This window comes from Bos grunniens, chromosome 21 (assembly GCF_055505025.1).
Source record: "Bos grunniens cultivar Pamir isolate PY7600 chromosome 21, Bosgru_T2T1.0, whole genome shotgun sequence".
Classification (NCBI taxonomy): domain Eukaryota; kingdom Metazoa; phylum Chordata; class Mammalia; order Artiodactyla; family Bovidae; genus Bos; species Bos grunniens.
In genome coordinates this window covers 47,679,572-47,706,821 of record NC_141185.1, presented here as the reverse complement: position 1 = coordinate 47,706,821, position 27,250 = coordinate 47,679,572, and the positions used below count along the sequence as shown (strand labels likewise).

Sequence of the window (27,250 nt, the reverse complement as noted above, 5' to 3'; positions counted from 1 at the left end):
ACGTTGACTGCAGCCACAGAATTAAAAGCCACTTGCTCCTTGGAAGAAGATCTATGCCAAACTTGGACAGCATATTATAAAACAGAGCTATCACTTTGCTGACAAAGGTCCCTATGTTCAAAGCTTTGGTTTTTCCAGTAGTCATGTACAGATGTGAGAGCTGGACCATAAAGAAAGCTGAGTGCTGAAGAATTGATGCCTTCAAATTGTGATGCTGGAGAAGACTCTTGAGAGTCCCTTGGACAGCAAGGAGATCAAACCAGTTAATCCTAAAGGAATTCAGTCCTGAATATTCATTGGAAAGATTGATGTTGAAGCTGAAGCTCCAATACTTTGATGCAACACCTTACATGGTCAATACAATACCTGATGCGAAGAGCTGACTCGTTGGAAAAAACCCTGATGCTGGGAAAGACTGAGGGCAAGAGGAGAAGAGGACAACAGAGGATGAGATGGTTGGATGACATCACTGACTCAGTGGACATGAATTTGAGCAAACTCCGGGAGATAGTGACAGACAGGGAAGCTTGGTGTGCAGCAGTTCATGAAGTTGCAAAGAGTCGGACACAACTGAGCACCCGAACAAGAACCGAAATCAGTGAAATTGAAAACAAGACATCAGTAGAGAAAATCCTTGACACCAAAAGCTGGTTCTTTGCAAAGATCAGTAAAATGTATTAGCCTCTGTGGAAGGCTAATTACAAAAGAGAGAAGATACAAATTACTCATTCCAGAAATGAAAGAGGAGACTTCACTACAGATCTCATGGAAATTGAAAGGATAGTAAAAGAATACTTTCACAGCTCTGTGCTTGCACTTTGATTACCTGGATGAAATGGACCAATTCTTTGAGAAGACAGTATCTGCCAAAGCTCACGTGAAAAGAAATAGATCTGAATAGACCTATCTACTGAAGAAATTGGGTCAGTAGTCAGTAACCTTCCAAAACAGAAAGCCCCAGGCCCATATTGTTTTACTGGTGAATTCTACCAAACATTTTTAAAATTTGTATTTTATATTAGAGTATAGTTAACTAAGAATTTTTTTTTCAGGTGTACAGCAAAGTTATTAATTTATACATATACATAAACATGTATCTATTCTTTTCCAAATTATTTTCCCATTTAGGTTATGACAGAATATTGACCAAAGTTCTCTGTGCCGTACCATAGTTCTTTTATCTCTCTTAAATATAGCAGTATGTACATTTCAGTCCCAAACTCCCAGTCTGTCCCTCCTCTTTCCCCTTCCTCCCTGGTAACCATAAATTTTTTCTGTAAATCTGTCAGTCTGTTTTATAAATAAGTTTATTTTAATTATTTTTTTTTTTTTAGATTCTATATGTAAGCAATATCATATAATATTTGTCTTTCTCTGTCTGACTGACTTAGTATGATAATTTTCTGGTCCATCTGTGTTCCATCTGTGTTGCCGTAAATGGCATTATTTTCATTCTTTTTTCAGTGGCTGAGTAGAATTCTGTTGTAGATATGTACCACATCTTTGTCCGTTCAGCTGTCAGTGGACGTGTAGGTTGCCCTGTGTCTTGGCTTTGTAGACAGTGCTGCAGTGAACATTAGGTGCGTGTGTCCTTTCAAATGTTTTTCTCTGGGTATATACCCGAGTGGGATTATTGGATCAGTATGGTAGCTCTATTTTTAGTTTTCAAAGATACCTCCATACTATTCTGCATAGAGAGTGTACCAATTTACATTCCCACTAACATTCTAGGAGGTTTCCCTTTTCTCCATACCTTCTCCAGCATTTATTGTTTGTAGATTTTTTGATGATGGCCATTCTGACTGGTGTGAGCTGCTATCTCATTGTAGTTTTGATTTGCATTTCTCTAATAATTAGTGATATTGAGTATATTTTCATGTGCCTCTTGCCCATCTGTCTTCTTTGGATATGTCTATTCAGGTCTTCTGCCCATTTTTTTAATTTTTTTTTTTTTTTAATATTAAGCCCCATGACCTGTTTGTGAATTTTGGAGACTAATCCCATGTCGGTTGTACTGTTTTCCAATATTTTCTCCCATTCTGTGGATTGTCTTTTTATTTTGTTCATGGTTTCCTTTACTGTGTGAAAGTTTTTGAGTTTAATTAGGTCCCGTTTGTTTTTATTTCCATTACTCTAGGAGATGGATTGAAAAAAGATATTGCTGCAGTTTATGTCAGAGAGTGTCTGATGTCCAAAATACATAAACAAGTCTTAAAAACTCGATAATTAGAAGTGAACAATCTGGGATTGACATGTACACACTACTACGTATAAAATAGATAGCTAATGGGAACCTACTGCATAGCACAAGGAACTCGACTCAGTGCTCTGTGGTCGCCTAAATGGGAAGGAAATCCAAGGAAGAGGGGAGATGAGTATATGTACAATTGGTTCACTTTGCTCTACAGCCAGACCTAACACAACATTGTGAAACAACTATACTCCAATTAAAAAAAGAAAGAAAAGAAAATGAATAATCTGATTAAAAAATGAGCCAAAGGCCTTGACAGGCACCTCACCAAAGATATACAGATAGCAGATAAGCATATGAAAAGATGCACCCCATCGTGTGTCAGGGGAAATGTAGATTATAACAACAGTAAGATACTGCTCCACACCTATTTAAATGGCCAAAATCTGGAACACTGACAACACCAAATGCTGACAAGGATGTGGTGCAACGGGCCGGGGTGGGGTGGGAAATGTAAACAGTGCTGGAGGGAATGTAGAATGGCAGCCACTTTGGAAGACAGATTGGCAGCCTCTTACAAAACTAAACAGACTCCTGTCATAGATCTAGCATTTGCTCTCCTTGTATTTACCCAAAGGAGTTGAAAACGTACACTACGCAGACACCTGCACAAGGATGTTTTTAAGCAGGTTTATTCATAATTGTCAAAACTTAGAAGCAACTGAGGTGTCCTTCAGTAGGTGAAAGGGTAAATTGTGGTACATCCAGACAGTGGAATATTAGTTAGTACTGAAAAGAAATGAGTTATCAAGCCACAAAAAAGTTACGGAAGAACCTTAAATACATATTACTAAGTCAAAGAAGCCGATCTGGAAAAGGTACATACTTGTGTGATTCCAACTGCTTGGTAGTCTAGAAGAGGCAAAGAACCGTTGAGCCTGTGCTCTAGAGCCCAGGAGCTGCAGCTACTGAGCCCGCGTGCCTAGAGACTGTGCTCTGCAAGAGAAACCACAGCAATGCGAAGCCTGCGGACCACAACTAGAGAGTAGCCCCACTCAACTAGAGAAAAGCCCGTGCAGCAATGAAGACCCACACAGCCAAAAATAAAATTATTAAATATATATATATATATGTAGTTTGGAGGCTATAAATATGCATTTTAAAAATACAAATAAGACAACTTCTGGTCAAGATTTTAGCTTAAAACCATTAGGAAGAAGCAGCCCTGGGAGAAGACAGCCTCCCCAGGGAGCCTCTCGCCTGGGCTGTTTGCTGCTGTGAGCACTGCAGGGATTTTCCATGACTTAGGGCCAAGGCTCTAGCCATTCTCCCCTCAACCCCAATGCTGAACCCCCATCCTGGATCCAAGGCTTTCATCTGCCCCACGGGTTCCTCATCTCTGTTGATAATGTTACTGTCTTCACTATTTAATATATACCTCCCTCTTTTCCTAGTGGTTTCTCTTCTGAAACTCAGAGTAGAGTTCAGTTTTCTAAACCGAAAATGACTTCTTCCTGGATTTTTCTGAGCTGGTTATTTGAAATTTGGAATTAGACATAATTAGTAGTGAAAAATGTTCCAAAAGAAAGTTTTAAAGAAACCAGTATTATTTGTTAAACAAAACCATGTAGGCCCATTACTGAGACTCTCTGGATAGCCCTCGTAAAAGAGGACTGGGAGATGGTTTCAACAGTAGACCCTCGGGTTGAGAACTGCTGTGTTCAGGGCGTCTGATGATTTAACACAGGAAGGAGGTGAGGATGAGCAATGTTAACTCTGTGTCTTTTTAAAATAGCTTTCAGTTTGGAAGCCCACTTTTCTGCCAACACCTACGTGTTTAGCTTCCACACCTAGCAAGGATTTCGTCCTTGCTCTGGAAGCTGGTGAGGGGCACTGCGAATGTGTATGCAGCCCCTTTCACTAGTGATAATGGCTCTATGCCGGCACCATGCAGAGAGCTGCGAATCTGCTACTCATTTCTGCTTCACAGCCACTGCTTTTCCCAGGCGAGACTTAGCAAAACGAAGAAACTTGCCTAAAGTTACCGTTTTTTGAGGGAAGAGAGGTCAGAGTTCAAACCCCTCTCTCTCCCACCTCCCTTCCCTGGTGAAGGGAAGCTTGGGTGATAGTGGAGAATTCATTTTGTTGTGTGGGTTGCCATTCTCAGTGTAACCCACTTCAGAGAGCATTGAGGTTTATGAAGCTAACCTGGTAAAACCTGGGCTGGTGTTTGCTTCGGGATGGCTGGTGTGGTCAGCTAGCAGGCAGGCAGCTGGGGCTTTCTGAACAAGGTGGGCTGCTGTCTGAGTGTGCCGGGTACGCAATAAACATGACCTGTTCATGAAAATATGCCGGAAATAGACTTGTCCCAGACAGAGGCAAGGTGCTAACTTACTTCTTTGGTCAGGAATATCCTCTTGAATGCACGTCATCCATGCCTTCTGGATTCAGGTTTTCTCTGGGAGGGAGCTGAGTCAATAACACTGAGTTCTCAGCGTCTCTCTTTGCACTCCCTGGCAGCCTGTATAACCTTCTTCTCGTTCTGACCAGTTCATACAAGTGGTCATTCTCCTCTTTTAGGAGGATCTGGGGGAGAAGTGGGCTTCCCCCTTGACTCAGCAGGTAAAGAATCTGCCTGCAGTGAAGGAGACACGGGAGAGTCAGGAAGATTCCCTGGAGAAGGAAATGGCAACCCACTCCTGTATTCTTGCCTGAAAAATCCCATGGACAGAGGAGCCTGACAAGCTACAGTCTAGAGGGTTGCAAAGAGTCGGACACAATTGAGCGACTAAGCAGGTATGCATGGGTGAGAAGTAGACTCTCGTCTGGCCTCCGTGATGTTACATCTCAGATTTCTGCTGTTGGATTTGAGGGATTCTTAAATTTCAGTGACACAGTTAAAGAGAGGCACATGGGTTGGGTTATCCTTCAGTTGGCTAGCCTCATTTTTTTCTGGGTTGGTTCTTTCTGTTTTCACCTTCAGAGGCAGTCAGTCCTCTTCAAGGGTTTCAAGAAAACCTTGATTTGTCCCCTGTACCAACTACATTAATATTTAAGAAGTGGGTCCTATTTTGTACAGTATTTCAAGGTATTATGATGTTCATGGTTCTTACTAGCGATTACTTGAGTGCTCTGCAAGAAATAGCTGTTTGGAAAAATATAGTTTTAAAAATGCCTCTGTGTGTGTGTGTTAGTAAAAGTATACTTTCATAGCAAAAACTTCTTGGAAAACCTTTTCTGTAGATATTTAGAGTTTACTGCACATTACTCACTATCAGGAATTGTGTTAAGCTCTTTAAATAGCTCATTTAATCCAGACACCATTTTTTGCCCAACACTATGGGGTTTGGGGAAAAAAGAGCCTGAACAGTTTCACTGTAGCCTGTGACTTGATGTTGGAATCCAATTGAGATAACACATAAAAGGCTTCTTGTAAATATGTGCTGTGTAAATTGACTGGAGGGCAAATTAAGAGTAGGTAAGCGGAGAGAAGAGACTAGGACATTGGAAGTAGATATTGGGTTTCCCAGGTGGCGGTAAACATCCCACCTGCCAGTGAAGGAGACAGAAGAGATTCGAGTTTGATCCCTGGGTAGAAAAGATCCCCTGGGGGAGGAAGTGGCAACCCACTCTGGTGTTCTTGCCTGGAGAATCCCATGGACAGAGGAGCCTGGTGGGCTACAGTCCAGGGGGTCGCAAAAAGTCGGACACGACTGAAGCAACTTAGTACGTACACATGGAGTGCTTAGATTGCCCCGAGACAAGGACCAGGGGAAGAAGCTAGGAGGGAGCTTTGCCTCAGGGTAGCTCTTGGTGCCATCTTGTGGGTGGATCTGGAAAAGACCAAGCAGATCCACACCGCTTCTACCAGGATGCCCTGCTTCAGAACCCCAGATTTCTACACAACGCAGATACAAAACTTTTAGTCAGATATGACAGCTGTGATCTGGGAATCAGTGGATTTGGTTGTATTCTGTTCATCAACAAGTCCTGATCAGTCCATCTCCAAAACACTGCAGATTCATCTACCCATCTCCATGGCAACTACCAGGCCAAGCAAGCATCTTCTCTTACCTACCTGGACTACTACTCCAAGAGCTTTATTCCTGTTTCTCTGCCTCCCCTCTCACCCTCTCACTGACTCTTCTCCACAGGTAGCTGAAGGGATCTTTTTAGAAAACAAAAATCGGATCATATCATTCCCTTGTGTAAAACTCCCTGGTGGCTTTTCATGAAATTTAGAATAAAACCCTGGTTTCTTGTCCCGGCTTAGAAAGCTCTGCATCTTACAGCTCCTGCCTGGCCTTAAGCTCATCTCCCTCTCTCCCCCTCCTTTCCTCAGATGTCTTCCCTGGTCCCACCCCCAGTCCTATGCTCTGCCTGGTGCCCCCTGTCCATTCCCGGCATGGCTGACTCCTCGTCCAAATCTCACCTTCCACAGTGCCACCCTGTGCCACCTCAGAGAGACTTCCTTGACTCTGATTCCAAACAGCAGCCCACTTACTCTCCATCAGATCCCTCCCTGCTGTGTAGAGATGTTATTTGGTCTCTGTTGAATGCCCAGTGCTTGGGAAACCATTTGATACCTTGTGGGTGCCTGACAAAGGTTTGTGGAGTGGACAGATGCTGCTTTCCAGGTTCCTGTCTTGTTTCAGTTAGATACAGATTACAGTCAGGTGTCTTTCCCAGTAGATCATGAAAAGACCACGAGAATTAAGCTCCCAAGAATTGGACCCAGTTGCCACCATTGCCTGTTACCAGCGCTTTAACCATACTGCTCTAAGCTTCAGTTTGGTGGTGGTGGTGGTAGTTCAGTCATGTCTGACTCTTTGCTACCCCATGGACTGTAGCCCGCCAGGCTTCTCTGTCCATGGGATTTTCCAGGCAAGAATACTGGAGTGGGTTGCCATTTCCTCCTCCAGGGATGCTGTAGTTTGGTTATCAATAAAATGGAGTTGATGAGCTTATCTTACTCATAGGGTAGGGACATTCCCTGGTGGCTGAGATTAAAGTGTCTGCCTCCAATGCGGGAGACCCGGGTTTGATCCCTGGGTCGGCAAGACCCCCCTGGAGGAGGAAATGGTAACCCACTCCAGTATTCTTTCCTGGAGAATCCCATGGACAGAGAAGCCTGGTGGGCTACAGTCCATGGGGTCGCAAAGAGTCGGGCACGACTGCGTGACTTCAATTTCACTTTCAGACACCTTCTTTCTCTTTTAAACCTGCACCACATTGTCATCATTTACGTATTCCCCTGCTACCACTCAAGGACAGGGTGGGCATTTGGTCTTTGCACTCCTAGTACCTGGCTCTGTGCATGCCTTGTGGTCCACAAATGTCTGAACTAATTTTGACTCTTCCCACCTAAGAACACACCTGACTCTTTCCCAGGCTGGGCCCCTTTGATGAAGTTGCCACTCTGCTGGGAGAGGCAGAGGCAGACAGCCAGCCACTGGCTGCACCCGCAAGCCTGGAGGGCACGGACAGTTAGGCTGAAGACAAAATCTGATTTACATCTTCACTGTAGTTCCTGGGTTTGTAAACAATTAATATAAATTGATCCCAGCATAACTTTCTGTTTCTAATAAGGGGATGTAGGACAAAGATAGATCACATGATTCTTTTGTGGTTCCTGGTGTTCAGGCTTTTCCGAAGATTCCTCCCTTTCTTTGTGTTCCTTTAATAAGTGAAAATACTCTGAAACCTGGAAGTGCTGTGTTATGTACCCGTGTTATGTATAAGCTTGTATGAGTATGATTTTTAGATAAATGATTGGTTAAAAAAGATTAGCTGTTGAGTAAACATTGATTCAGAAATACTTTTTGACTGCCTACCATGTGCCAAGGACTGTTTTGGGTATTGGAAATTTAGCAATGAATAAGGCAGATAAATCTTGAGACACTCTTTTAATAAGAAGATAACAAAACATGTAGTGTGGGAAATGGGAACTAAAGCTACAGGGAAAAAAAAAAAGCAGGCAAGGGACAGGACAGGGAGGGTCAGGGGAGTAGAATATGTAGACAGGATGGAATTATATATCTCTTTCCTGTCCTCTCCCACTGTGATCAAGATTCATAACACGGTAACTTTGCCCTGCAGTGTCATGATGTTAGGTCAGTTAGGCAAACAAAAGAACCACTGAAAGGTGGTTCATCAAGGCGTCTAATAATAATTTATTTTAGACTTCCATGAGCCATATTAACAAAAAATTACTTTGAATTATTAAAGTACAAACATCATCCTAATCTAATATCCCAATTTAACAATAAATCTTAACAAACATATAAATATTAAAAAACCCGAAAGACTAACTCAGCCCCTTGTATAATTACTAATATAAGCCCACAAATATAGTGTTGTTTTTATATTACCTAAAAGTATCAATTGCTTTCGAAGCTGATAGCTGTGTTATTAAAATTGAAAATGACTATTCCCTTCTAAAATTAATGTGAAAAATAAAAAATTAAGAGGGCCGTGGTCTGAAGTATTAGGTCAGTTTGATTCTGATTTTGATACACAAAGAAAGAATGGATCCACCAATTCTAGTCATTCCGATCCCCTAATCCAGAGCTCTTGGGAAGTTGTTTACTCTCTGAGGACCAGCTGCTGACGTCTGCTTGCTGAGTAATGTCATCAGATTTCCTGGTGGTGGTTATTTTGGGGGGGCAATGGTAAGTAGCTGTCTGGCCCTGCCGGTACACCGCTCAACAGAGGTCCTGAGAGCCGGACATACCCCATAGACAGGATGTAAGGTTAGAATGCAGTCAAGTTAAGTAAATACAGTCAGTGTTCATGACAAAATAGAATTGCTGAGACATTAATGTTTGAAATGACACTGCTAAAATTATATTGAGGTGGAATCTAAGATCTTTAAAGACAATCTGGAGCTTCTTTTCCTTCTTAGAATTAATGCAATGGTGAGTTACTTTTATAAGTTGAGATCATAAAGTTACATTGTCCTTCGTAAAAGTTGCTTCATCCACTTTTGGTGAAGACCATATCCTCAGAATTGTTTTCCCAGGAGGAGTGGGACTTTTGCCCTTAGCTGCCCATATTTTTATCTTGTCCTTCAGCTTGTGACCAACACTATATACAAATACATATGTATTTTTAAAAATCAAGCTAGTCATTAGCATTTTAAAGTTTTGCTAATTATTGCCTTTAACTTATTGTTCTCTCCCCTACTTCTAAAGTTTAAACTGTTGATTTTCTCAAATTTAGTGAATTGGAAGCTTAGTATATTTACTTAATTCTTTTTTTGTGACAGAAAGATCTAAGACTAAGTTTTGCCTCTGAGTAAAATTTCCTAGTATCCTGTAGGCCTCGTTACATTATATCTTGTTTTTATTATTTTCCAAGTAATCTATGGGTAGAGTTTGTATTCCCCTCTCTGATCCAGCAATTACATGAGTTAATACTTTTAAAATTTCCAGGGAGGGGCCATTTCTTATGTTTTTATTTTTGGTTTGATTGCTTTATGGTTGGAAATAAAAACTGTACAAGTTTTGCTTTTAGGAATACGTTTTAAGGTTTTCTTTGTGACCTGGTACATATTTTTATGCTATTCATAAGTACTTTTTCTTCCCCTTTCAGACTTCATTTTTTTTCTCCTTGATCCTTCACAGCAAATGTCATGAGCATCCTTTGTAAGAGGCTGCAGCCCGTGGTTCACATGGAGGACCCAAGTGTTGCAGCTGCTTTATCCTGGGTGGTGACACAGCCCTCTTGTTGACTGTTTTCTCTTTTCTTTCATGAAACTCCACCTCTCAACACTGTAGAAAATTAGCAAAATGAATTTTCCTTCTTTTTCCTGTCATTTTCTTCCTTCTTCCTCAGTGGCTTCACTGTCTTCTTCATGGAGTAGGCTTCTATCATTTCTTGTTCTTTGATTTCATTCATTTCTTAATAAAAAACAACAAAAACCTCATTGTTCTTTGGTGTCTCTTGGTGCCTCTTGCCTTCCTTCCTAATGAATGCCTTGTGAGAGTGACTGTACAGAGTGCCTTTCTCTCTCTTGAGACTCTCTTGGGGCCTCCTGGATCATCATCTCTCAGAAATTCTGGCAGCATCCATCTGTGGCTCCTGATGAGGTTGGCCTGTGGCCGCCCAGCTCTGGAGGAGAGACGGTGCCATGGGATGTATGTGCTCACCCTTCCTTCACACTGCAGAGGTCCATCCTCAGTCTTGGGTCTAGAGGAGCAGCAACCCTCATTCTTACACCTTCTGAGAGATGAGGTCCCTACAAAGCAAGGAGACTGAGCCTTTGTCCCGTAATTAGTAGATATCAGCTTCTCACAGTTAGAAATAGACACGGATGTCCTCCATCACTCCACAGGTTTTGTTACATGGATTTGCTGTAGGATAGGAGAAGGCAGTGGCACCCCACTCCAGTACTTTTGCCTGGAAAATCCCATGGACGGAGGAGCCTGGTAAGCTGCAGTCCATGGGGTCGATAGAGTCGGACACGACTGAGCGATTTCACTTTCACTTTTCACTTTCATGCATTGGAGAAGGAAATGGCAACCCACTCCAGTGTTCTTGCCTGGAGAATCCCAGGGACGGGGAAGCCTGGTGGGCTGCCGTCTATGGGGTCGCACAGAGTCAGACACGACTGAAGCGACTTAGCAGCAGCAGCAGATCACTTCTTGAGGGGAGAGTTGTGACCTGGGCAGGCAGGTAGGAAGTTATCTTGTGAGAAGGTTTCCAGATCTAGTTCTACTGCTGCTGTGCTTTTGGTTTGAAATCGTACCATCACCCAGAGGCCTCAAGTAGTGTAGGAGTCCTGCCAACACTCACAGTGTTTCTGGAGAAACTGCAAAAATGTGTCTGTTCTTCGGGGTAGCAGCCCAGGGCCGGGGCTCATGGCTTGGGGCTGGATTTCAGCCTCCACTCCACCTCCCTTGTGCTCCTTTTGTAGCGCACAGACTTCCCAGCCCTTCCAGTGGCCCTGGGCTTGCAGCACAGTTTATAGAACTAAACAGACTGGTTGGCGCAGTCCCAGGAACTGTGTGGCCTTAAATGAAGTACTTGGAACCTCCGTTTCCCAGTGTGAACTCCTGGCATGTTGCAGAGATGCAGTGAGATATAACATATGTTCAGCCCTTAGTGCAGCACCCAGGTATGCTGAGCTCTCCATTGGCACTGTGATTCTTATTACTTGTTGGGGTTGGGTTATGACATTGTATTTTAAAAAATTATTAATTTACTTATTTATTTGGCTGTGCTGTGCCTAAGTTGCAGCACATGGGATCTTTTTTATGTTTGCGGCATGCAAATTCTTAGTTGAGGCATGTGGAATCTGGTTCTCTGACCAGGGATCGAACCTGGGTCCCCTGCGTTGGCCACGTGGAGTCTTAGCCACCAGACCACCGGAGAAGTCCCCAATGATACTGTATTTATCTTTGTGTGTTGGTTTTAAGTTCTCAAGTAGATAAGCTTTTTTTTTTTTTTCCTCTGTGTGCCTTGTGGGATCACAGTTTCCCTACCAGAGATCGAACCCGGACTCCAGCAGTGAGAGTGCGGAATCCTAACCAGTGGACTGCCGGGGAATTTCCAATAAGCATTTATTGATAACCATCGCATATAAGGAAGGTGTCTTTGGTTCTGATGTCCTGTGGTTCTCCTCACTGGATTTCATGATTTTTGTGCCGTTTTAGATGTAAGGGTTTATTGTCCGTCAGGGGAAAGATGGAAATAGACATGGAAGGACCCGGTGTTCGTTCAGTGTCTGATTTGTGGGGTTCTTTATAATTATATGCCTCTTGATCTCTGTAACAAGTGAGGAATTGAGGCTGAAGGTGGGCAGTTCACTTAGAGTCACACACAGCTAGAAAAAGAAAAGCCGAGAGCAGACACATTTTATTTGTCCTTCTCTGTGCTCCACCTTTCCTGGGGTTTATAAGGAGAAATCTGGGCTCCCTCCATCTAATAAGTATTTATGTAATTTCCCTCTAGAGTAGAAATTTCACTTTCATCTGTGGCACTGATTAGAGAGAGCAACATTTAAGCAAGTTTATCTTTTTTTTTTTTTTCTTTTTAATTTTAAGCAGATCTTTTTCTTTCAGGTAGCAATAGCTGATGTGCAATTTGGCCCCATGAGATTTCATCCAGATCAACTCCAGGTAATAATACACAGCGCTATAATCCTCACCTTAATTGTCTCTAAAGATGGGGAGGGAAAGGATCTAAAGGTATACACTGAAAGTAATCTTCTCTTTTAGATAAAACGTTGGATCCATGTTAAATTCCCTGAACTTGATAGCAGTACCAGAGTTATATCAGGGAATATTTTTTTCTTAGAAATATAGATGAATTTATTCTGTATTTATTCTGTATGAATCATCTGTATTTACAGATGAAGAAATGTCTGCAACCTACTTTAAAAGTTAAAAGGTTCAGCAAAAAAATAATAATAATTGTGTGTGTGTGTGTGGAAAGAGAGAGCAAAGGTGTAAAATGTTACCAGTTCATGAAATTAGAAGAGGGGGTCACTAGCATTCACTGTCATTCATAACTTCCTGTAGGTTTGAAATTTTCTAAAACAGAGTAAAAGCGTAGTCTATGCAAGGGTACTGAATCAGCTCCAGCAGAGAGAAACTATCTGCAAATTTTCTAGTTCAAAATCTTAAACAAAATAACCAACTGAAATTAAGCTCCAAAGTGACCTGATGCCTCACGTACACAAACTGTTAGACTTTTTAATATGTGAAAAACACTGGTGGAAATTTGCTGTTTGCTTTTGTTGTATTTGTGCACCCGAGTAAGCTTAGAGGAACCCAGTCCTCAGGAACAGGGTTTCTGTCGGCTTTGCATTCTCTTCTCCTGAGGCTGGTCAGCCTGGGTGTGAAGGGGGATGGGGCGGCACGCCTGTACCAGATTGGCACAGGGACCTGGCCGCACAGGGCAGAGGCAGCCGCAGGCCTCACCTGCCCAGGCAGGGCACAGGGACAGCCAGCTGCTTCTTGCACCTGGAGCTGTTCCCGTGTCACTAAATGAGCAGGTTTGAAAGTGTCACGTTTTGGTCTGCTTTGAATCTCCTCTCTTACAAACAAAGTAGTATTTTTTTTTAAACTCGGAGGAATTATGAAGTCTTGAGTCAGATTATTTAATACTTTAAATATTATTTAAAGTATTAAGTATTTTAAGAGCTTGACTGAAATATTGGTGTTTACCATCTAAGGACTTAACCTAGTTAACTTCCTGTTAACTAAAATTTGTGTTTTGATCAATTTGGTTTTAAGATGAAATACTGTCTTTGTTGATTCTTCCAGTGGGCTTATTAGCAAAAGAAATAAGCATTTGACCCATGCTTTGACTTCCAGACTCAGAACAGCTAGAATAGCACTTGTTTCAGGGAGCTGAGCAGTAACGTTGCTGAGTTACATGGAGGAAAAGGATTTACTCAACAGATTGTAATGCTTACATCTGTATACTTGCCTTGAAAACACCTGGGAGTTTTCTATGGGCTTCTAAGACATCACAGTTCTAACAGCATCTTTTTTTTTTTTTTTAAAGAAGTGTTCATGCTTTTTTGATTCAGGTACTTTTAGTGTTTACCAAAGAAGATAACCAGTGTAATGGATTCTGCAGGGCGTGTGAAAAAGCAGGGTTTATGTGTACAGTTACCAAGGAGGCTCAGACTGCCCTCGCCTGTTTCTTGGACAAACACCATGACATCATCATCATAGATCACAGAAATTCCCGACATCTGGATGCTGAGGCACTGTGCAGGTGAGCCTGAGAAGTGGGCCTCAAGAGTCCTGTGGCATTTGTGACAATAAATGCAGTCCTGAAATACATTCAGTTGAATTCACTGTCTTTTAAGGTGCCTTCCATGCTTGTAAAGTGAACAAGACGTTAGACTATATTATTGGGCTTCCCTGGTGGCTGATACGGTAAAGAATTCATCTGCAATGTGGGAGACCTGTGTTTGACTCCTGGGTTGGGAAGAGCCCCTGGAGAAGGAAATGGCAACTCACTCCAATATTTTTGCCTGGGAAATCCCATGGTCAGAGAAGCCTGGTGGACTGCAGTCCATGGGATCACAAAGAGTCAGACACAACTAAGCAACTAACACTTTCACTTTAGAATTTTATTACTTCTAGGAGTGGTCTTTATCTCTTTTGTTGCGTTTCACGTTGCTTAAAGCAGTAAGAAAATATGAATGTAAACTGTTAAGGGTTAAGATGAAATCCTATATGTCATGAACCACAACTGTCACCTGCATAGGACTGCAGCAACAGTTACTGTCATTTTCTAGATGTTTTAAAAGTTACGACACATTTGAAAACTGTCTTCCAGTCTTAGGCAAATGTGCCTTGTTTTTAATACTTGCAGAAAATCAATATCATGAGAGAATTTGTGTAGCAGACATAAATCTAAGAAAGGTACTTTCTCAAGAAAAGTCATTTGTTGCTGATGGAAGCAAAGCAAAAGTGAAATATCAGTTTTATTTAAAAGGAGGCTTTACTTGGGGGAAGACAAATCACAATTTGAATATAAAATTTTATAATGTGTTAATTTTCCAGTTCCGGTTCAGTCACTCAGTCGTGTCCAACTCTTTGCGACCCCACGGACTGCAGCATGCCAGCCTTCCCTGCCCATCACCAACTCCCGGAGCTTACTCAAACTCATGTCTGTTGAGTCGGTGATGCCATCCAACCATCTCATCCTCTGTCGTCCCCTTCTCCTCCTGCCCTCAATCTTTCCCAGCATCAGGTCTTTTCAAATGAGTCAGCTCTTCCCATCAGGTGCCCAAAGTATTGGAGCTTCAGCTTCAGCATCAGTGCTTCCAATGAACACCCAGGGCTGATCTCCTTCAGAATGGACTGGTTGGATCTCCTTGCAGTCCAAGGGACTTTCAAGAGTCTTCTCCAACACCACGGTTCAAAAGCATCAATTCTTCTGCGTTCAGCTTTCTTTATAGTCCAACTCTCACATCCATACATGACTACTGGAAAAACCATAGCTTTGACTAGACAGACCTTTGTTGGCAAAGTAATGTCTCTGCTTTTTAATATGCTGTCTAGGTTGGTCATAACTTTCCTTCCAAGGAGTAAGCGTCTTTTAATTCCATGGCTGCAATCACCATCTGCAGTGATTTTGGAGCCCAAAAAAATAACATCTGCCACTGTTTCCCCATCTATTTGCCATGAAGTGATGGGGCTAAGAGTTAATTTTAGGGATGTTTAAATCTTGGCTTTTAAGAGCTAGAAAAGATTAAAAGCTAAATATTAATGTAACGATTTAAAAACTGAGCTGACAAGAAGTTGACATCCCATCAAAAGGCTGTTTACAGGTACATGGTGACTTCCTGTGTACTTGAGAATTTACCTGTCAGGTGGTCAGACAGGGTAGCTTTTGCCTTGGTGTGATCCACGTCTGTTCAGACTTGCCCCCGGCCTTGGTCTCAGGCCTGCTGTGCTGCCTGCGTCCCTTTCCTGTCGGGTTGATTACAGTAACATTGTCCCTGGAGCCAGATCTGTCAGACATGCCATCTGGCAGTGCACCCGTGAGGGCTGCGGAGGTGTGGAGGGAGTCCTGACCCCGGGGCCTAGCCTCTGGCCTTCAGGTCACTTTACATCTTCTCTGAGGATGTGTTTTCTTAGCTGTAAATCTGGAACATTTGGTTTCCACAATCCTTTCTCTCTCAAACATTTGATGGATGGCATTCAGAGGAAGGGAAGAAAATGTCTCAGTTACATGGTGCTTATAGTCTTGATGGAGTGCTGCGAGGCAGGAGAGGTATCTGAAGAGGGCCAGAGAGCCCAGATAGAAGAGGTGAGAGGGGTGAGGTGCTGAGGAAACCCTGGCTTCCTTCATAGTCTTATTCAAGTCCATACCTGGCCACAGGTGTGTGCAGAACAGTGACCTTCACACTTATAAACATGGCCTTGCTAGACCGTCCAGGGCTCTAAGGGAGAGATTAAATTGTGGTAGTTATGTTCTGCCTTTTTTTTAACTTTTTGTTTTCTGTGGGAGTATAGCTGATTAACAGTATTGTGGTGGTTTCAGGTGCATAGCAGAGCAGCTCAGCCACACGTGTACATGTGTCCATTCTCCCTGAAACTCCCCTCCCATCCGGGCTGCCTCATAACACTGAGTAGGGTTCCTGGTGCTGTACACTAGGACCTTGTTGGTTATCTACTTTATTTATTTATTTTGGTTATCCATTTTAAATATATGCTCTACTTTTTTTTTTTTAAACTGTGGAATGCAAAAGTAGGAAGTCAAGAAACACCTAGAGTAACTGGCAAATTTGGCCTTGGGGTACAGAATGAAGCAGGGCAAAGGCCAACAGAGTTTTGCCAAGAGAATGCACTGGTCATAGCAAACGCCCTCTTCCAACAGCACAAGAGAAGACTCTACACATGGACATCACCAGATGGTCAATACCAAAATCAGACTGATTATATTCTTTGTAGCCAAAGATAGAGAAGCTCTATACAGTAAGCAAAAACAAGACCAGGAGCTGACTGTGGCTCAGATCATGACTCCTTATTGCCAAATTCGACTTAAATTGAAGAAAGTAGAGAAAACCACTAGACCATTCAGGTATAACCTAAATCAAATCCCTTACCATTATACAGTGAAAGTGACAAATAAATTCAAGGGATTAGATCTGATAGAGTGCCTGATGAACTATGGACAGAGGTTCGTGACATTGTATAGGAGACAGGGATCAAGACCACCCCCAAGAAAAAGAATTGCAAAAAAGCAAAATGGTTGTCTGAGGAAGCCTTAAAAATAGCTGTGAGAAGAGGAGAAGCGAAAAGCAAAGGAGAAAAGGAAAGATACAACCATCTGAATGCAGAATCCAAAGAAGAACAAGGAGAGATAAGAAAGCCTTCCTCAGTGATCAATGCAAAGAAATAGAGGAAAACAATAGAATGAGAAAGACTAGAGATCTCTTCCAGAAAAGTAGAGATACCAAGGGAAGATTTCATGCAAAGATGGGCACAATAAAGGACAGAAATGGTAGGGACCTAACAGAAGCAGAAGATATTCAGAAGAGGTGGCAAGAATACACAGAAGAACTATATAAAAAAGATCTTCACAACCAGATAATCACAATGGTATGATTGTTCACCTAGAGCCAGACATCCTGAAATGCAAAGTCAAGGGGGCCTTAGGAAGCATCACTATGAACAAAACTAGTGGAGGTGATGGAATTCCAGTTTAGCTGTTTCAAATCATAAAAGATGATGCTGTGAAAGTGCTGCACTTAATATGCCAGCAAATTTGGAAAACTCAGCAGTGGCCACAGGACTGGAAAAGGTCAGTTTTCATTCCAATCCCAATGAAAGGCAATGCCAAAGAATGCTCAAACTACTGCACAGTTGCACTCATCTCACATGCTAGTAATGCTCAAAATTCTCCAAGCCAGGCTTCAACAGTGTGTGAACTGTGAACTTCCAGATGTTCAAGCTGGTTTTAGAAAAGGCAGAGGAACCAGAGATCAAATTGCCAACATCTGCTGGATCATCAAAAAAGCAAGAGAGTTCCAAAAAAACATCTATTTCTGCTTTATTGACTATGCCAAAGCCTTTGACTGTGGATCACAACAAACTGCAAAACTCTTTAAGAGATGGGAATACCAGACCACCTGACCTGCCTCCTGAGAAATCTGTATGCAAGTCAGGAAGCAACAATTAGAACTGGACATGGAACAACAGACTGGTACCAAATCGGGAAAGGAGTACGTCAAGGCTGTATATTGTCACCCTGCTTATTTAACATATATGCAGAGTACATCATAAGAAACGCTGGACTGGAAGAAGCACAAGCTGGAATCAAGATTGCCAGGAGAAATATCAGTAATCTCAGATATGCAGATGACACCACCTTTATGGCAGAAAGTGATGAACTAAAGAGCTTCTTGTTGAAAGTGAAAGAGGAGAGAGAGAAAGTTGGCTTAAAACTCAACATTCAGAAAACTAAGATCATGGTCTCTAGTCCCATCACTTCATGGCAAATAGATGGGGAAACAGTGGCAGACTTTATATTTTTGGGCTCCTAAATCACTGCAGATGGTGACTGCAGCCATGAAATTAAAAGACGCTTGCTTCTTGGAAGAAAAGTTATAATCAATCTAGACAGCATATTAAAAAGTAGAAACATTATTTTGCCAACAAAGGTCCATCTAGTCAAGGCTATGGTTTTTCCAGTAGTCATGTATGGATGTGAGGGTTGGACTATAAAGATAGCTGAGCGCCAAAGAATTAATGCTTTTGAACTGTGGTGTTGGAGAAGACTCTTGAGAGTCCCTTGGACTGCAAGGAGATCCAACCAGTCCATCCTACAGGAAATCAGTCCTGAATATTCACTGGAAGGACTGATGTTGAAGCTGAAGCTCCAGTACTTTGGGCACCTGATGGGAAGAGCTGACTCATTTGAAAAGACCCTGATGCTGGGAAAGATTGAAGGTGGGAGGAGAGGGGACGACAGAGGACAAGATGGTTGGATGACATCACTGACTCAATGGACGTGAGTTTGAGTAAGCTCCAGGAGTTGGTGATGGGCAGGGAGGCCTGGCATGCTGCAGTCCATGGGGTCGCAAAGAGTTGGACACGACTGAGCAACTGAACTGAACTGAAAAATACATATAAGACTTCCCTCGTAAAGAATCTGCCTGCCAGTGGTGGAAGCACAGGTTCCAAATCCCTGGGAGTAGTAAGATCCCCTGGAGGAGATGACAACCCACTTCAGTTTCTTGCCTGGGAAATCCCATGGACAGAGGAGCCTGGTGGGCTACAGTCCATGGGGTCACAGAAGAGTCGAACACAACTTAGTGAATAAACAACAACCAATACATATAACATGCAATTATGCTCCGCTTTTTTAGGTAGGAAAATGTTCTATTTTTATACATTTTGGGAATGGAATCTTCCCGACCCAGGGATCAAACCTGGGTCTCTCACTTTTCACGCAGATTCTTTACCATCTGAGCCACCAGGGAAGCCCTGTAAACAAATAGGGTAAGTTATTCCGTAAATTTTTATTGATATATAAATGTCCAGTTTTACAGTTTGAAAATAGAGAAAGTGGCTTGAGTTGCTTCCTATGTGGTTTTAGAGACATATAGACTGTCATGTGTGCATGTCCTCTCCAAGTCCCCACCACCATCCGTCTAGCCTCTCCTGGGGGTTAGGGGTCCCAAGGGGCAGTCCTGAGTTTCAGAAGTTCTCCGTGTTGAGCCCAGCTTTGTCCATATTTGGCCCAGGGGTCACTAGAGCAGTTCTAATCCCTTTCCCCCACTCTCCAACATTTGAGGGCAGTGATGGTCTTTTCGGGGTGGCACATCCTCACTGCTGTCACAAAGTGTGGTCTCATATTCCAGTCCCAGAAAGAGGGTCTCCTCTCCATACCTTCCTCCAGTCAGGAGCTCTTGTCAGCCTGGCTCCAGAACTGAAAAGCCCACAGGTTTGGGAGGACGAGTGTGGAGCAAGCAGAGCAGTGTTCCCCCCTGTGTTGGCTGGAGAGCTGACCTCTACACACGCACCCCAGTCACGTTCCCTTCCTGATGGCTGTGTCACAGCCCCGTCGAGAATCCGGAGTCTCTCTCACTAGCTGTTTTCTACCACATCATATTTGTCTTGTTGGCTGAGGATTTGCAAGGGGGAGGGACCCTTGTGCCATTTGTAACGAGTTTTCTAGAGGCAAGAATGGGCCTTGATTTATCTTGCTGGTCAGTTTCGTCTCCATTTTGGCCCTTACCTGGTTTATGTCCCTTGAGATCATCCCTTTAAGGGGGCCTGCCCACTTTGGACTGTCCCTTCAAGGACTCTCTCCAGGATCTCCCTCCTGCCTGCTTGACTGTCCCTTCAAGGACTCTGTCCAGGATCTCCCTCCTGAACCTGCTCTCCACTTAAATGTCTCATGAGACCTTAGCCCTGGCGGAGCTCTGTCTATCCCTTCATCTTCCTTTTGGGACACCTGATCAACACCCCTGAGTAGGGTTTTTTGTCAGTTGCTGACTTTTCTCAGCAGTCGTGGCTGCCACCTGGAGAGTGAAGTAGGAGATGGACAGGGCCGAGCCCAGCCAGCCCGCTGAGGCCAGGGCCACCTCCCAACTTACCATGGCGACAAAAGCTGACCACAGCCATTAGCAAACCAAGATAAGATGACAGATGTGTCAGAAGTCGGGAGACAGAGGAGGACAGGTTCCCTGCCAAGTCTCTTATGCTATGGGGACTAGTAGAGGAGCCTGTTCCAGGAATGTCCTCTGCAGCTGAAATCCCAGGCCCTAGAGGAAGGAAGAGGGAAGAAGCTACCTTCACTCCGACTGCGTACCTCTGAGCCTGCTGCTGGAGCCACACCCACCAACCAGAGCCGAGCACCACCACTTCTGTGACTCGCTTTCTACATCCACTGGAAACACAGGACAGGGAGCAGAGGGAGGCAGACAAACATCTGGTTTCTCTTGCCGTGTTTAAGAAGGCTGGAGGTGTGAGGAGCCTGGTATCAGTCCTTCACCTACTACGGTATCAAAGCAGCGAACTGCATTAATTCTCAGTTTAGAGAAGGAGAGAGAGAGCAGGCCAGGAGGCCGCTCTGTGTAGCAGACCCGTGCACACCAGCTGGCGGCACGCTCTGAGCATGAACTTGCTCCTGTTGACTGCTCTGCAGGCCCAGACCTAAGAGAAGGATGGCTGCTAATGCCCAGGGAGATGCCTCCAACCCTCCCTGCTACAGACATGCTGCCTGGTTGATGATGCTCCAGTTCAAGAGCAAAGATGGGGCCCTGTGAAAAGCTGCCAAGTAATGGAGGGGGAAAGAATGGCCTTAAAGACTAAGAAAATTATTTTCTATAAGCAACTGAAGGGACTTCCCTGGTGGTCCAGTGGCTAAGACTTTGTGCTCCTAATGCAGGGGGCCTGGGTTCCATCCCTGGTCAGGGCACTAGATCCCACATGCTGCAGCTAAGAGTTTTCAGGCGAGAGCTAAAGACGCAGCATGCCACAACTGAGACCCAACACAGCCAGATAAATAAATCTATTTTTAAAAGCTGCCACAACCCGCCCCACTCCCCCCACCGAAGAACCTTTTAGAAGACATACACTTAGTGTCCTCAGAAGAAATGAAGAAATACTCCTCTGTGCAACAGGAGCAGGGCACCGTAATGAAAGGGGAGATTTTTATAAAAGGAGATGGGGGAAATAAAGCACCACACAGAAACCCCACATACATGGACAGAATGTTCTGTGTTAAGTGTAGAAGCGAGACTGCACTCAAGAGTGCTGGATGCTTTCATAACCATCTCTGCACTTACCGTGGTCTGAAGATCATCCTTTATTTACTACTGTAAATTCCATTCTTCTCCATGTGAACCTCATTCCCCATGGCAGAGGGAACAGTGTCAAAGTACATGTGATGGAGTTGGGCTTTTGTAAAATTTAACTCATGGAAAGGCTTTGCTGTGTTCTTACAGTAAGCCTCCGGCTTGTGGCCTTCCTCTAGTTTCGTGTCAAGACCATCATCAGAATTATTTGTAGTTTCCTGGTGCATCTTGACACTGGTAGTTGCCCGCCCCCCTCCCCCCCCTCCATATCCAGTTCTGCTCTTTTCATTTCTTCTTTTGGCCGTCCCATGGGGCATGTAAGATCTTAGTTCCCTGACCAGGGATCGAACCCACGCCCCCTGCAGTGAAAGTGCAGAATCTTAATCACTGGACCGCCAGTGCAGTCCCTACTGTTTTCTAAATAGTAGAATTTCTAGTGTTTGGGTGGGAAGACAGCCACCTGGAACATACACTGCGCCCCCTAGCTTTTCTTGCCGCTGGGCAGTGGGCATGTCACATGCATTGTCTGGAAAGTGTCCATGAAGGGAGAAGCATGCCCTTCTTAACGGTTCTCTAGATTATGGCTAGAGCTCGGCATCTATCTTGGATTATGGGAAGAAACCAGGACAGGAGAAGCCAGGTTCCTGATGTTGCAAAGTGCCATAGCAGCTTGGATTCCCTGCCTCTGCACATCTTCCATGTGGGAGCTGAGTCTTGCTGAAGCCGCTTTCTCTAGAATTTTCTGTTGTGCGCAGCTGAGTCAGACACAAGTGTCACACCAGGGAGCCTGGTTCTGGGGGCTTCCCAGTGTGCTTGCGCAGCCTGCAGAACATCACGCTGTGGACTCACGCCCCATCTTTTCTCCTGACTTCCTGAAGTCTTCCTTCCTCACATCTGGGGGTACATCTTGATGGCACCATGTCATTTCTTTCTTGGTTTTCATGAATTCTAAGGTAAAGAGGCTTAGTTTTCAATCCAGGTTCCTGACATTTCTATTTCCTGGCCAGTTCTTCTTTCTTATGGACCAGAAAAAGCCTAGAATACACTCCTACCTTTTTTTTTAATTTATTTTTTAATGGAAAGATAATTGTTTTACAGAATTTTGTTTTCTGTCAACATCAACATGAGTCAGCCATAGGTATACACATGTCCCCTCCCTCTTGAACCTCCTTCCTGTCTCCCTCCCCATCCCACCCCTCCAGGTTGATACAGAGCACCTGTTTGAGTTCTCTGAGACATACAGCAAATTCCCATTGGCTATCTATTTTACATATGGTAATGTAAGTTTTCATATTACTCTCTCCATACATCTCATCCTCTCTTCCCCTCTCCCCGTGTCCGTAAGTGTTCTCTGTCTGTTTCTCCACTGCTGCCTTGCAAATAAATTCATCAGAACCATCTTTCTAGATTGCATATGTATGTGTTAGTATACAATATTTCTCTTTCTCTTTCTGACTGACTTCACTCTGTATAATAGGCTCTAGGTTCATCCACCTCATTAGAATTGACTCAATTGTGTTCCTTTTTATGGCTGAGTCATATTCCATTGTATATATGTTCTACGACTTCATTATCCATTCATTTGTTGATGGGTCTCTAGGTTGCTTCAGTGTTCTAGCTATTGTAAATAATGCTGCAGTGAACATTGGGGTACATGTGTCTTTTTCAGTTTTGGTTTCCTCATATGCCTAGGAGTGGGATTGCTGGGTCATATGGTGGTTTTATTCCCAGTTTTTTAAGGAATCTCCATACTGTCTTCCATAGTGGCTGTATCAATTTACATTCCCACCAGCTGTGCAAGAGGGCTCCCTTTTCTGCACACGCTCTCCAGCATTTATTGTTTGTAGACTTTTTGTTGATGACCATTCTGAGCAGTTTGGGGTGGTACCTCATTATAGTTTTGATGTGCATCTCTCTGATAATGAGCGATGTTGAGCATCTTTTCCTGTGTTTGTTAGCCATCTGTATGTCTTTGGAGAAATGTCTGTTTAGGTCTTTTCCCCAGTTTTTGATTGATTTTTTTTTTTTTCTGGTATTGAGTTATATGAGCTGCTTGTATATTTTGGAAATTAATCCTTTGTCAATCTTTTCATTTGTTATTATTTTCTCCCATTCTGAGGGGTGTCTTTTCATCTTGTTTATTGTTTCCTTTTCTGTGCAAAAGCTTTTAAGTTTAACTAGGTCCCACTTGTTTTTATTTTCATTACTCTAGGAGCTGAGGTAAAGAATCTACCTGCAATGCAGGAGACCCCGGTTCGATTCCTGGAGAAGGGATAGGCTACACACACTCCAGTGTTCTTGGGCTTTCCTTGTGGCTCAGCTGGTAAAGAAGCTGCCTGTAATACAGGAGACCTGGGTTTGATCTCTGGTTTGGGAAGATACCCTGGAGAAGGGAAAGGCTACCCACTCCAGTATTCTGGTCTGGGGAATTCCATGGACTGTATAGTCTGTGGGGTCACAAAGAGTCAGACACAACTGAGCAGCTTTCAGTCTTTCAGGAGGTGGGTCATAGAGGATCTTGCTTTGATTTATGTCATCAAGTGTTCTGCCTGTGTTTTCCTCTATGTGTTTTATAGTTTCTTACATTTAGCTCTTTAATCCATTTTGAGTTTATTTTTGTGTATGGTGTTAGAAAATGTTCTAATTTCATTCCTTTACATACAGCTGCCCAGTTTTCCCAGCACTACTTATTGAAGATGCTATCTTTGCTCCATTGTATATTCTTGCCTTCTTTGTCAAAAATAAGGTACCTGTAGGTGTGTGGGTTTATTTCTGGGCTTTCTATCTTGTTCCATTGGTCTGTATTTCTGTTTTGTGCCAGTACTATACTGTCTTGATGACTGTAGCTTTGTAGTATAATCTGAAATCAGGAAGGTTGATTCCTCCAGCTCCATTCTTCTTTCTCAAAACAGCTTTGGCTATTCAGGGTCTTTTGTGTTTCCATATGAATTGTGAAATTTTTTGTTTCAGTTCTGTGAAAAATGAAATTGGTAATTTGATAGGGATTGCATTGAATCTGTAGATTGCATTTGGTAATATAATCATTTTCACAATATTGCTTCTTCCTACCCAGGAACATGGAGTATCTCTCCATTTGTTTATGTCATCTTTGATTTCTTTCATTAGTGTCTTAAAATTTTATGTATACAGTTCTTTTGTTTCCTTAGGTAGGTTTATTCCTAGATATTTTATTCTTTTTGTTGCATTGGTGAATGGGATTGATACCTTTATTTCTCTTTCTGATTTTTCATTGTTAATATATAGGAATGCAAGTGATTTCTGTGTATTGATTTTGTATCCTGCAACTTTGCTAAATTCACTGATTAGCTCTAGTAGTTTTCTGATAGTATCTTCAGGGTTTTCTATGTATAATATCACGTCATCTGCAAATAGTGAGAGCTTTACTTCTTTTCCAATCTGGATTCCTTTTATTTTTCTTCTCTGATTGCTATAGTTAGGACTTCCAAAACTATGTTGAATAATAGTGGTGAGAGTGGACAGCACCCCTGCCTTTTCATACAGTGTTAGACCTCCTTTGGAGGGATGTGCTTGTCTCTGGGAAACATGGTCTTTCCTTCCACTTTGTCCTCAGCCTCATGTCCCTTATCCCCGTGTCCCAACCTGCTTACTGAGGTCATCTGTGTGGTTGCCTACCTGCTCTGTTACCACTCAGATCTCTGTTTCTCCTGTAAAAAGACATGAGCTGGTTTGAGGTGGCTGGTGGCATACTTCAAAGTTGCCATTTCTCCCTCTAAATCTTCATGATATGATAGAAATATAAACAGATGAACAACTAGAAATGTCCTAAAGAGCCATGGAACTACTATTTGTGAGTCCACATCTTTCATTCCCTGTTTAAGGTTAGTGCTGTGGTGAGTATCAGCCAGTAGGTTTGAAAAGTGGCTGGGGCCCGTCTGTGTGAGTGTCTGCCATGCCAGTTATGCTTCTGAGCTCACACAGCCCTTTCCATGGCTCCTGCTCCAGGAAGGTAAGCTCGGCTCTGTTCCAAGCAGGCAACCACGGTGGGACTGGGGCCTGGTCAGCAGGCCCTGCAGTGACCTCCCTGATAGAGCCATGCAAGAAGCGCCCTTTAAGTTGGTTCCCTTTGGAGAGGCTAGGCAGAAATGGAAGCTATAGCACTAGAGTGGACACTGGGAAAAGCAAAAATGTTGACAGAGAGTGTGTATGTGTTATGAGCCGTGTGGCCCATGAGAGAGACTGGTTGTTCCCTGGAGATGGAGAAGCATCTCCACACTGAGCAGCTCCCCAACCTCAGAGCTGTTCTGCATATACTGTTGGATTCTGAGCCTTCCTCTGCCTGAGCTCCAGAAGAAAACTTAGCCTCAATACCCTGAGGCAGGGGTAAGCACAGGGGAGCACAGGCAGGCCCATTCATTTATGTTTTGTGTGTGCCTGCTCTCATGCTTCAGGGGCAGGACTGAGTACTTGTGACATAGTCCATATGACATGAAAAGCCGAAAATACTTACTGTCTGGCCCTCTGCAGAAAAAGTTTGCCCAAACTGAGGCATCCTTTGCATATGATGGCTTTTCCCTTACACATCTGGAATGGTAATGTGTCATCCTTGGGACAGTGGAGAAATAGTCATGCCAGTCATTTTCTATATTCTGTGATTCAGAAGTGACAGGAGTGATTCTTGAACCAGCAGAACTGAAGTAAGGCCGTGAGTCTTGGCTCTTCTCTGTCCCATCGTGGACACATCCTCCAAGGGCCAGCCTGCTTCTGTCTTGACAGGGGGAGTCCAAATCCAGCCCTCTGCATACCCCTCCATCTGCAGTCACCCTCTTATGTGTGTCTTCCTTCCAGACCAGGGGCCAAGTTCCTCCCCGTTCCTATGGCCTGCCTCTTCTTCTCCAGAGAGTCCTGCTCTTTCCTGCAGTGTAGGGTGGGTCAAAGCCATTGCACGTCTCAGTGGGCAGTTTATATTGCTTCTGCTCTTCTCCGTCATGTTTATCTCTGCCCTCTCTCATCTCATGGCTGAATTTTCATTCCCCATGGCTTCCTTGGGAGCTGCTTCTCCAGAAGGGTTAAATTCAGTCCCTTTGGAAGCCTCGTTGTTTAGTTGTTAAGTCGTGTCCGACTCTCTGCAGCACCATGGACGGCAGCGCAGGCTTCCCCATGGGCCCCACGAGCAGCCAGGCTTCCCTGTCCTTCACTGTCTCCCAGGGTTTACTCAGACTCATGTCCGTTGCGTCAGTGATACCATGCAACCACCTCATCCTTTGTCATCCCCCTCTCCTCCTGCCCTTAATCTTTCCCAGCATCAAGGTCCTTACCAATGAGTTGGCTCTTCGCATCAGGTGGCCAAAGCATTGGAACTTCAGCTTCATCATCAGTCCTTCCTATGAATGTTCAGACTTGATTTCCTTCAGGAGTGACTGGTTTGATCTGCTTGCCATCCAAGGGCGGCCTCATACTCCTTGGGTAACTTCAGTAGAGCAGTCAGTCTTCTGTTCTTAGTTTTGCCTGTGAGGTTTGATTCTCCTCTTTCTGATGCATAAGAATACTTTGCATTTCTGAGTTTTAAATATTTATTGTTACTGTTGTGCCTGCCTCCTGCTCAGGAGCCCTTCTCTGCACTGCTTAGGATGCAGTGGAGAGCTGGCCTCGGGCTGCCTCACCCCCACTGTAACGGTTGCCATCCGCTGGCTGTGATACATGTAGACCTGCATCTTCCTTTGACAGGAAGAGACGAATGACCCTTCTCGTGTAAGGGAGATTCCCCAGGTAGGGAAAATTCTCCATCTGAAACAGCTCAG

The 27,250-nt window shown here is 43.6% G+C and overlaps 1 protein-coding gene across 18 annotated transcripts in view; it reads left to right on the top strand.

Moving 5' to 3' along the window:
• The window catches only part of PDE8A (phosphodiesterase 8A), a 148,383-nt gene that overhangs the window by 65,670 nt on the left and 55,463 nt on the right, over positions 1-27,250 (top strand). For 16 of the 18 annotated variants that reach the window (XM_086364375.1, XM_086364373.1, XM_086364369.1 and 13 more), the window contains 2 exons: positions 12,256-12,312; positions 13,731-13,921. In XM_086364375.1, coding sequence (XP_086220501.1) covers positions 12,286-12,312; positions 13,731-13,921 — 218 coding nt within the window. In that variant the 5' untranslated portion in view covers positions 12,256-12,285. Of the gene's footprint in view, positions 1-12,240; positions 12,313-13,730; positions 13,922-27,250 lie in introns of all 18 variants that reach the window. The other 2 variants (XM_086364361.1, XM_086364360.1) reach the window with 1 other exon arrangement.